Source organism: Gallus gallus, chromosome 28 (assembly GCF_016699485.2).
Source record: "Gallus gallus isolate bGalGal1 chromosome 28, bGalGal1.mat.broiler.GRCg7b, whole genome shotgun sequence".
NCBI classification, from domain to species: domain Eukaryota; kingdom Metazoa; phylum Chordata; class Aves; order Galliformes; family Phasianidae; genus Gallus; species Gallus gallus.
The window spans coordinates 4149190-4160695 of record NC_052559.1 but is presented as its reverse complement, the minus strand read 5'-3'; the positions used below and the strand labels follow the sequence as shown (position 1 = coordinate 4160695).

The 11506-nt window shown below is 47.3% G+C and overlaps 1 protein-coding gene across 9 annotated transcripts in view; it reads right to left on the bottom strand.

Moving 5' to 3' along the window:
- Nucleotides 1–801: 801 nt before the first annotated feature.
- Nucleotides 802–11506, bottom strand: part of HOMER3 (homer scaffolding protein 3) — a 41954-nt gene continuing 31249 nt past the window's right edge. For all 9 annotated transcript variants that reach the window (XM_046904695.1, XM_040653768.2, XM_046904697.1 and 6 more), the window contains 5 exons: nt 9702–9823; nt 8625–8781; nt 6681–6791; nt 6225–6305; nt 802–5373 (listed from right to left, as the gene is read on the bottom strand). In XM_046904695.1, coding sequence (XP_046760651.1) covers nt 5185–5373; nt 6225–6305; nt 6681–6791; nt 8625–8781; nt 9702–9823 — 660 coding nt within the window. In that variant the 3' untranslated portion in view covers nt 802–5184. The remainder of the gene's footprint in view (nt 5374–6224; nt 6306–6680; nt 6792–8624; nt 8782–9701; nt 9824–11506) is intronic.

The window sequence follows — 11506 nt, the reverse complement described above, 5'->3', positions numbered from 1 at the left end:
TGTCTGTTGTCTGACAGGATTTGAAACCCTGTTAGCTTGCTACTGGTGGAAGCATAAGGCTGAGCCTAAAGACAGCGTCCTCTCTCACTTGCTGTTCTACCAGCTCTTGGGAAAAATGAGCCTGTAATGGGATGAAGAAAGTGCTGAGGCAGAAAGGCTGCTCGGTTCTCTCTGGGGCACACAGGTGTTACAGACAAAAAATCTGCAAGGTGGGGTACTTAAGAAAGGGGTGACAATTCACATTTGTGGCAGCCTATGCAAATCCCAGTGACCTACAACAAAAGTGGCTCCTGGAACAGTCAGTGCTGCAGAGCCATTTGCTCCACACCCTGGGGACACAGATAATGCCACGGGGACAGAACTGATATCACCTTCTCATCCCCTTCCACCTGGCAACTCCCTACAGCTGAAGCTGACAGCAGCATCTGAGGAAATTGAATTTGGTCCCTTTGATTCTCACTCCCCAAGCTAGTGCTTAGCTGGGGAGCCGAGAGGCTGTGAACAGTGAGCTGACTGGAATGTGAAGATGTTGCTCCTTTAGATTACCTGTTGCTGGAGCTGACACATCTATTGTCTGGAGTGTTGTTCTTACTGTAAGTGTCTCATTTCCAGAATGATTCCAGCTGCTGCTTTCTTGGTAGGGTGGTGGGAAGCTGATGGAGGAGGTAGGACCTTGTGCAGAGATGATTAGTGCTGTAGCTCATGTTCTTTTCCCTTGGAGCAGAGACTGCCTTTACACACCACAATCTAATAACGATAATAATTATAAATTACTCTGGGAAAGGAGACTGTGAAGCTCACTACAGTTTAGGGCTTTATTATGTGCTCATGGACATCTTCCAAAACACAAATTTAATTGCCATGCCTTCTCTGGTGCACATAAAAATTGTCTTCCAGTGCCTGCATGTGGAGGGGGGGGGTGGTTACGCTCACAGAGGATGCTTGCCTGTGCTGTCAAGTGTAAACAGACAATCTCTGAACTAAAAATAACCTACCCTCCAAGTAACAGACCATCTGATTTCTGTATCCCAGCCCAAATGCAGGGAGCTCAAAAGGGTTAGGTCACCTCTCTTGGTGCTATTTAATCACCAATTCCCCCAAGTCTGATCCTTTGGCAATTTAAGACAAAGTGCCTAGCTGCTTCCCCTCCAGCAAGTATTTGCTTCAGTGTGCTCTTACAAAAATACAGGTATTGAAGTCAGTATGTTAAGCAGCTTTGCTATGAGATTACCTAAAGCCACATCACACATTATCAAGGGAGCTCTACAGCATTGTTTTGGAAAGATTTTACCTCCTTCAAAATCACTCACAGACTTACGGTGTTAACCAGCCCACCCTGTGCTGGCCTTTCCTTCCCTTGGCTTTTCAGGCACCTTGTAGATGCCGATAACTGAGGTCCAACAGCCCTGCAGGAAGGGTGATTACTTTATAGAGGAGAAGAAATGAAAGCCTGGAAAGACAAGGGAGTTTGCAGAGAGAACTGGTGGCAGAGCTGGTGGTGGCATCCTGACTGCCAGGCCTGCTCTAGGCCTGGACTGGATTTGCAATCCTGTTCAGCCTGGGAAGCCTGTATTGGCATCTGTCAGATGGAGTTTGCATTAGACATCCTTTTTCTGAGGCTCTATTATTGGCATGTCCTGTCACAGCAAAACTTCGTTTCCTCTTGCTGAGCTGGCCAGAAGGGCCTCGTCTCAGGTCCACATTCAGAGCAGATCAGACTCACTGCTACTACTCCTCAGAACCTTGTGCCAGGAGAGTATGGCTGCAAGATTTTTTGTTTGCATCTTCATCTCACATGTGAACCATTTCCCCCATGTTCTCTTTATTAATGTTCTGCCTAGGTTTTCTATAAATAATTAAGAACCTCATTTGCTAAAAGAATTAGGTCTCTCAAGGTACCTGCAATCAGGAGCGTTTTTCCTCCAGCAAGGAAGCAACTGTTATTTAGTTCCTGACAGTAATTGTTATTGTGAGACAGAAGCAAACAAACTGCAGTCTTGCCATTCAAAACTGGCTTTTGTAACACAAGATTCTCTTCTTTTGAAGGAAGAGAAGCATAAACAGGGAAGGGGTAAGGGCTGGAAAGGGCACAGTGGAGACGTGTTAGAGAGCTGTTGTTCTGAAACACTATGGGATTCCTTTTTAAATGCTCATTAGAATGGGGCAGATGGAATTAGTGCTTTGCTGCTATATTATCTCCAGCAGACCTGCCTCATTGCTAACTGCAGATTTAGGGCATTTGTGGAAATAGCTGGTGATGAATGGGTTTTCATTAGTTTAGAAGAGGAAAGAGTGCAAAGGAAAGTGCCTCCCAGAACCATCCATCACACTGCCCTGCAATGCCTCAATAAAAGATTTTTAACAAATGCTGAGCACAGGACAGATCTCATAAAAAAGCCACTATTCAGATTATTCTGGCAAGGAAGAGAATTGCATCTAGTACCCGTGGGGAAGTGTCTGAAGTAAAATGACCTCTGTTCCTGGTTCTTGACAATGGAAGTGCAAGGAAGCACAGTGAAGACTGTGACTACAAGAAAAAGCAAGGCACAGCAAATGCATGCAAAGTACTGCTGGCCTCAAGGTATGCTGTGTGCAGGGAAACAACATCCTGCATCCTGTCAGGGAGCTGGCAGCTGGGCAGCTCCAAGTTTCCAGAGGCAGACAGCACTAAGTATGGCAGACTTCAGTTTGAGGACATAAAATACATACAGGACTAGAAGAGGCTTAACAGCATAAGAACCAGATCTCACCCTGCACTACTGCCTGACCCTGGTCAGGGCAGGTCCTTTGGGGAAGCAGCAGAGAGCAGGTACTCTCTGAAGCACCATGCTGGCAGCTTGCATCTGCCTCTCTCCCACTCAGTCATGCAGCAGCTTGACTCTGGTCCTCTCCTTTGTCTCTTGGGAGCAGCCTCCCTCAGCAGAGCTGACTCACCCAGGTGTGGCACGCTGGCCAGGTCAGCCCTAATCAATGAGCAGTACAACACAGGCATGGGCTGAGATGCAGAGCACGGGCAGAATTATGAAATGGTCACTGGCCAAATTCAAGAATCTGTATCCAGCTCCACCTTGTGGGTCACAGCCACGGAAAAGGAGTGTGAGAGAGCAGTGACAATCAGAATGTAAACTTTTGCTTACTTTTTCTTTCATACTCCAAGCCACACCTCCATCACCCCATATTACAGTAACAGATGCAGACAAAACAGATTTTTCTTGGAGCTGATCTCTATTTCAAAGAAGGCTGCTCCTGGTGGAATAAAATGTGAACACTGGCATGGGTTGGTATACAAGTTCCCAGAAAACTCTGCCAGCCAGCTTACTTCCTTCCCTTCTTAAATACCCTGAAACAAATACTACTACAATAGCTCCACCCCTATACAGTTGTGAGAACACTTCATGCAAAACAAAATAAAATAGAAACCAATAACAACAAAAACAACAGAATATTAAAAAAAGAAAAAAGAGAGAAAAAAAACCAAGAAAACTAACCTGAAAACCTCCAAACAGAAACGCCCCTCCCTGGCTACACGGGTCTGGGAATTTCAGTGTTTCCTCATCATCCCTGTGTAAGGGATGGGCTTTGCCTAGACACAATCCAGCAGAGTCACCAGCAATTCTCCACTCCAGCAGATTCCCAAGGTGCCAGACCTAGTCCTGTCCTGTCCCAACTTGCAGGCACTGTGCAGAAGATGTGGGTTCCTCTCTTGGTCACCAGGTGAGTGAAAGAGAGGGAGGCCCTGAGGAACTGCACTGCCTTGATGCTGGTCTGCCCAGGATTGTCTGGATGCAGAGAAGGCATTACATGGCAGCCGGTGCTTGTTAAGTAATTACGGTTTCTGCAGACCTGGGAAACATTCCCAGGATTACTGCTGTCTTTGCCTAACCTATAGCAGCAAAGAGGGCAAAAAACAACCACAAACTCCAAATCAGCACTCCTGTAAGGTTACTATCTACTTCTACGCAGACACTTTGTCATTCAGCATAGGGCTATGCATGCTCCTAAGTAACTACGGGGACGCAAAGGACACCATGAGGGAGACATGACTTTCCAGGTTTCTGCAGTGTCTCCCTCAGGCCTTGCTCGATTCCTACAACTAGACAACATCTACAGTAACCCACAGACTTCCCACAGGCCCCACAGGGCACTGGTCCCAGCATGCTCCAAATGCCTCCTGTTCTCATTTAATCTGGCTAAGCATGGCAAGCTGGGACCTGTACCCTTCAAAAGGAACACTGCTCATCTGACACAGAGCAGGACATCTCTGTGGACTGTTTCCCTATAAGAGAGAGGGGGAAAAAAAAGCCCAAACAAGAGCAACTGTGATTTGCTCCATTTAATTTCAATTAACTACAGCCCTTAGAGGCCAGGAGAGATGCCAATCTAGCAGTTGGTTGGCCATCCCTTCGGGCATGTCCCATTTCTCAAATGCCCCTTTCCCCAGCCAGGCCTTTGCTCTCAGCTTAAAGAAGTTTTAAGAATTCATTAAATCCCACTGTGTTAAACTAATAAGAGCTTTAAAACCTGCAGTTCTTCTTCCTCTGGAGGCTGGAACTGAACAGCACTTGGGCAGGCAAGCACCCTGCTCTGCAATGGGGTCTCTGCTACCTCTGTAAGCTCCTGACAGCAACCAGTGTTGTTGCATCCTGTTAGAAAGACATGACGTAGTTAGGGCTGAAAAAGGAGCTAGTGATGTCCTCAAAGTGCTGATACCTCTCTTCCCTCCCTAAGTTGGGAAGTAAGCAGCTTATTTTGCAAAAGGCAAGTGGTTCCCTAAAAAACTACTGAAAAAAAATGCAAAGGCTGCTCAGCCCCTTCCCCTAGAAAACTGTAAAAATGTTGGAGACACAGTGTGGCAGCAGGGAGGCTGGGAAGGCAGCAGAGGGACAGCTGCTGTCTCTGGACCATGCCACAGCCATGACAGGGTCCAGAGAGGCCTGGCTGTGACTTGTAGATGCCTCCTGTGGAGGATACAGGAGCTCAGGCCCTCTCTGCTCTCCAGCTCATTGTTCAGTGGGCAGTAAGTGGCTGCGGCTGGTCACCAAACTGTCCAGGCAGCTGCTGGTATGTTGGCATATCCTGCCCAAACAGACCTCAAGGTTGTTCTGTGATCAAAACTGCTGTCAGCGACCAGTCCCAGGTCAGGCTCCCCTCCTCCGGAGGTGTCTCCTCTGAACATGCTGCTGCTCAGTTGCTCTCCACTAGCTTGGCTAGTCCTTGCCGGATCTCACTGAGCTCAAAAATCTTCACGTCCATTATCTCTGCCACCTTGGTGACCTCATTCTGGATCTTCTCCCTCTCAGACAGGGTCTCTGCCAGTGTCTGCTCAGCCAGGTGAAGGCGGCGCTCCAGCTCTGCATTGCGTGCCTCCAGCTCCTGCCAAAGGACACAATTGCAGTGAGGTGGCTGCCCCAGCACTGATACACGCTGCTCACAGATCACCACATTTATCTCCACCAAACAGTTCCATCAGCACCCCAGCACAAGGCTGCCCACACCCAGACATCACAGGTCTGCATCAGCTCTCTCAATGGGGGCCCTCCCTACATAAAGCCACAGCATGCCAGCATGCAAATGCATATGAACATGTGTCCCCAAACCCAGTCATCTGCATGCAGTTTGAACTGGTGCTTTAAATGTGAATTTCCTCACAAACTGATCTTCAAGACTGATGGCATTTGATGTTTAGAAATACTATCCTGGCATGAAAAGCAGTGCCTGGGTACAGGGCTGAGCCCTGTGACAGATCCCCTCCTTCTTCAGTAACTCAGATAAGCAAACGCAAGCAGTGCCCCCAGAGACTGCACAGACCGTGCTTCCATCTGTGTCCCTGCCCTGAGGTGCAGAGCAGCTTGCATCCCCCCTGCCAGCCAGATTGAGCCGTAACTCTTTTCCCTGAGCCACTGCTGGCCATCCAGCAGGCTGACCAGGACTTCAGAGAGATGGACAGGTCACAGGATACCACCATCCCACTTGTGTCCATGTCAGGTATACAGCAAGAGGTAGAGTATGTGCAGGTTGGATTTGCCTGCCTGCTAATGGCATACTGTCTGGCATCTCTGAGGGAAACAAACTGGATGAAGGAAGGCAGACATAGACAAGGACCATTCCCCATCATCCAGAGGCAGTGTTAAGTTTGGCAGCTCTGAGACATTTATTCTTAAGCTCAAAGGAGAAATGGTCTCTCTGCTCCAAGTGCAGAGGTGTCCCAGATCTGCCATCATTACCTGGAGCTTCTGTAGTGTCTCCTCACGTTCGCCCTCTGCTTCCCATCGGCCACACTTTTGGCTTTTCAGCATCTGAATCTCCTAAAACACAAGGGGAAAGAGCATCACACCAGATTCACCTTTGATCCAGTAGGGCCAGCTCCCACCGCCGATCTCAACAAAAGCTCCTTCCCTTGCTCTAAAGATCATATATATATATATATATATATATAACCACACACAGCTCCAAAGTTTGGCTTCCTTAATACTCTTTTTCAAACTTCCATTTCCATTGTACCCGTTGCCCCTCTCTAATCCCCTGTCCTGTGTTGGCTTATGCAGGCTCCTGGCTTGCATAGCATTGTGCGTAACAGTACGAGGTATCTGATCTCAGAGAAGCTATGAATGACAGACAGGGTGTTGGTGATTGGCAGGCCACCCAGATTCAGGTTTTCCTCTACTTCATGGAGATATTACCTCATCTTTAGCCTTGATCAGCAGTTCCAGCTCTTCCAGGGTTTGGCTCAGCTCTTCCTTGTTGTTCTCACTGGAGGAGTCATGAGCCCCCTGTGACTCCAGTTCTGCTACCTAAAGAGAAGAAAGGGAGATATGCTTAGAGATACAGGAATGTCCCTACATCTTACCACTAACAGGCATTTTCTGTCATGTTCTGGACTTCTTGCAAACACAACTGAGCTTGCAACAGGGTAACAGCTCATCTCCTGTGGCTGCTGGGAAAAAAATTTCCCTCCTTCTGCTCTGCACAGATCATACACAAAAACACACTGCAACAAAATCCTGTTTAGAGTCTCTGTCCCTGCTTTCTCCTGCAGTCTTGCACTTACAGAAAATATTGACTGGCTGACATCAAGCACATGAGCCCATAGTTCATAGCAGTGGTCAGATCCAGCAACATTTACACCCCCAGGTACTGCTGTGGGCAAGGGAGTTACTGCAGTTCAGTCAAAGCAGAGCTGGCAGGAAGGGTTTGTCCAAGTGTGCTTCCCATTCCCAAAAAATTCAGCCCAGTGGCTTAAATTATTCATGAAAAGGATTCATTTTTAAAGGCTAGTCAGAAAGTCTGCAGCAGCTGCTGATGAGGCCTGAGCTCTCAAAGGGCTTGTGCTGAGCTCTGCAAGTGCAGCTACAACACTGAGTACTCTCACATGGATACACTTGAATCCAAACACTTTCCCACAAACAAAGGCAGCCTGCACTAGGATTCATGTAACTGTGGCCATGAGCTGTGAGGCTCACATAGTTGCAGCCAGAATCAACCAGCACTGGTCCCAAAACATCCTGGTTTAGCACCAACTGTCTGGATGTTTCAGTGAGTTTGTTTATTCTGTGATTCTACAAAGTCCCCACTGGCTGCCCCTCACTCATGAAAGCCTAACTCCTGTCTCCTGGCTATGAGAACAGCCACCAAACAGCTGAGAATTCACAGAGCGATGGCAAGGAAATGGAAGCTCATGCCAGTCAGCCCTGAAAATGCACACATGTAGGCACAGCCAAGATCCCTGTTAAACTTAAGGCAGGCTCCTGCTGTAGAAGAGAAATTTTGCTCTGTACAACTCTTTTACTGTCTGACTCCAGTGCTGAGAATTAGGAAAAGGCACAGCGAATCCTGAGGGATGGCTGTTTACTGCACAGACTGGCTGCACAACAGCCATCAAGTAGGAACAGCTGTTAATTGCTATAAAACCCTGCTATCTTTTGAATGCACAATCTAGAAGTGAAATGCCTTTATGGTTCCTTCTCCAGGGCTCCAGAGTCCTTTCCCAGCGGAATTCCAACTGTCCTAACACACTTTCTTGAATATATTGCAGTTCCTCCCTTCCAAGAAACCCAACCGTGTGACTGTCACTCCTCTGCCCAGATACACACAGGCCTCCTCAGTTGATCTGCGACCTCACTGACATTACATAGGTCAAAAGATCCTATTATTCCAACTGAACAAGTGCTTCTTTGTACTGTGCCACCCGGGTTTCATGATGTTACAGCTTAGATTCCAGCTAATTATAGCAGATAGAGCAATGTTCATCCTTTCTGCCAGCAGCCAAAAGGCTGTCCTGATGCCCAGCTCTGGAGGAAAACAGGCCTTACTCAGCAGTGCTGGCAGCTAGGAACTACCTTGGAGAATCTGAAGGCAAGCCAGTATTCTAACTTAGAGCTCCGGTTTCCTCCCTTTATCTACACGGACTCAGCACACTCCCAGCTTGCTCTGCAGAATAAAGGAGCTCTTGTGAGAGGTCCCTAGTTGCGTGACCTTATTCCTTGACACATCTTCCCTGCCAGACTCACACAGCATCCTGAATTTGACACCCATGGAAACTGATGGGAGAACAGGGTCAAGGGCACCATCTGGCTCTGGAACAGGGTTTCCTCTGACCTGTTCTACAAGGGCCCTCCTGTGCTCACCCGCTGTCGCAGTGTTTCCGTCTCCTCTTGATACGCAGCCAGCTGCTTCTTCCACTGGTCCACATTGGCATTGGCTTCATGGAGAGCAGCCACAAGTTTGCTGTTGTTGTCCTGAAGGCTAAAGAATTCAGCTTCCCACTGGACCTCACTCACTGAGCTGTGTAAAAGAACAAGGAAATGTGCAGGACAGCATGAGAGTCTTATTATAAAGGTTTTGTTCTTTCATATTGCAAATGTGCACTGAAATCATGCTACTGGAAATGCTGGGCAGCTCTCTACCCTGCACAGCCTTTTTATTTGGGTTTCGTCTCACTTCTCAAATTTAAATGCATCCTCCAATCCTTGAATCTGCTTTTCTTTCCTTTATACTCTGATAATATTCAACTCTGAGGTCATGTGTGCTTTCTTTAAATTGCAGAAACCACACTGTGAGATTAATAGTCAGGGGGGTTGGCAATGTAGGATTGTGAGTCCATTTTTAAACCCCTGTTGGATCTGAGTTTGCTTTGAGTAAAACCCCACCACCCAACTCAGGAGAAGGCAGCAGAGGACACTTGCTTTTAATTTAAAAATATTCTAAGTGTTCAGCTGGGAGCTCAGCAGGAGCCGCAGGGTAGAATCCAGCCCAGAGTCTTTTGAAGAGACAAAGAGCAGAAGCAGCAGGGACTTTGCTGGAATCATCAGGGGAATTAACACAAATGCAGCCTTAGGCCAGCTGGAAAAGTGTGAACATCCTCTGGTATCACAAACTACTGATTTGTAGATAACCGGTGTGAACTCATCCCTGCTGCAGACACAAAGTATTCTCCTTCCCATCCCACATGAGCAGCATATTTCACCTCTGAACTGAAAAAAACCTTTCACTTGGGGAGGAAGGAAATTGTTACAGTGGAGGATTTGGATAGTAGCAAACTTAGGACATTATTTGGCTAACCGAACAAGCATTATGGGATCAAGATAATTTGGGCTGAGACCACTTGGTTATTCAGGGGCTCTATGAGCACTAGGAGAACAGAACATGCTCCAAATCCTACCACAACTGAGAATTTAGAAGCGAGGAACTCATAGAAGCCTCACCCTTCTGAAAGCATCTTCTTCAGACGCTCCTTCTCTGTGCTTATCTCAACATCAGCACTTTGGCTCCGGAATAGTTTATCTTCTCCTGGTCCATTAGAGCTGATGATGGGGCTGGGAAGTACCTGAGGGATGAGAAAGACGTGGTTATCATATGGCAGTGAAGACAAACGCTGTGGCCACAGGATCCCTGCAAACTCATTCATAAGCTGGGTTCACAGGGCTGGCTCTCATTTCCTGTGTTTATGTGAGAGACCCTAGCTTTCAATTCCAGCTCCTACACAGTGCTGTGCATAACATCTATACGACAAGTCACGGCAAAGACCCTCATGTATATCTCAGCAGAATCAGCCATAGTGTAATTATGACTTCAGAAATCATACAGACACAGGACTTTCTCTTGGACAAGGAAGCTGTTGTCTGTCCTGCTCAGCTTTTCCAGCAGCTGCCCTCCTCTGCTTCCATGTCTTCCCTTTCCCTGCCTCCATGCTATGTTGGGGCAGTGATCCCAGTGCACAGACACCCTGAACAGGTGGGCTCACAGCTTGCCTACACCAGCTCTTCCTCCCTCCTGACTTGAGGTACTGAATTCTCTGGCCCTCAACTTTCCCTTGACAAATGCCAGTGATGTTACAGCCTGTAATTCGAGTCCCATGGCTGTGCCCAACACGACAAGCTGCTCAAGCTGGCTGTTTCAGGGTTTTACTGAATTCTTAACACGATTATCTTGCTGGTTCTCAGAGCAGTGCAAAGACTTAATAAACTCTGAACACAGACCTAGCTATGCCAGCTGGGTTCAGCTGCAACCCGTTTCAGTACATTGAATTAAGACACCATGTACCACTGGAATTGTGAGGCTCAAGGGAGGGAAACTCTGCTACTGCAGAGATGATTCTGTCACTCAATTTCCAAAGGTGTGGAAGAAGAGACTCATACTCCCAAAGTATACCCCTTTCTCTAATAGCTCCGTGTTCCTGTGCAATTCGGAGCTAGAAGAGATGGATTCATCCTCCCACTCTGGAGGAAACTGACAGCAGAGTAGCAATGAACATGCAAAATCCAGAGCAGACTTTATATCCTTCAGTATCTCCAGAAGACCCTGTCTTCATGGTCTCCTCTCATAGCAGGGAAGAAACTTGGCACAGACATGGCAAATTGAGCTATAAAAAGACTCTGTGAGTAATGAGACTTTGGGATTCTTAGTTGAGGGCTGTGAGACCAGGTGGCTGGTGAGCCCACTGGAGTTGATAGGTAGCCCTTAAAAGTCTGTGATAAGGACAGCCACCTGTCTTCAGAGTCATCTGACATCTAAAAATAGAGCCAGACTGGGCCACAAGATGTATTGAACACTAGCTTCAAGAAGCCTTCCAGAGGGCAATCGAGAAGCAAGACCTGCAAAATACAACCCTGCCTCATCTTGCCCCACAAGGCTCTTTTTATAGGTGGAGAAACTGAGGGAGGCAAAGTGCAGAAGTTTCTGTTCTGGTCTGTTAGCCCCTAGGAGTTCAGCTGAAACTAATAACAGTTGAAGATGCTTCACAATGTTTTGTTGCTCCCAGTACCCACTGTAACTCTGTAATGGAGATACTAAAACAGGATGGGAATTGACCTAAAAGGTAGTAGAGGATGGGAGAGAGCTGCTGCCCTGGGATTTCCTCTTAAGTCTGAAGCCTAAATTAGCTAGTGCAAATGCAGAAAATCAGAGAACCCTGATTTAATTTCAGGAGACAGATCTGCGCTCTGCTCACTTGCAAACAGAAAAACAATCAATTATTGAAGGATGGAGCTCATGTTTGAAGCTGTATTAA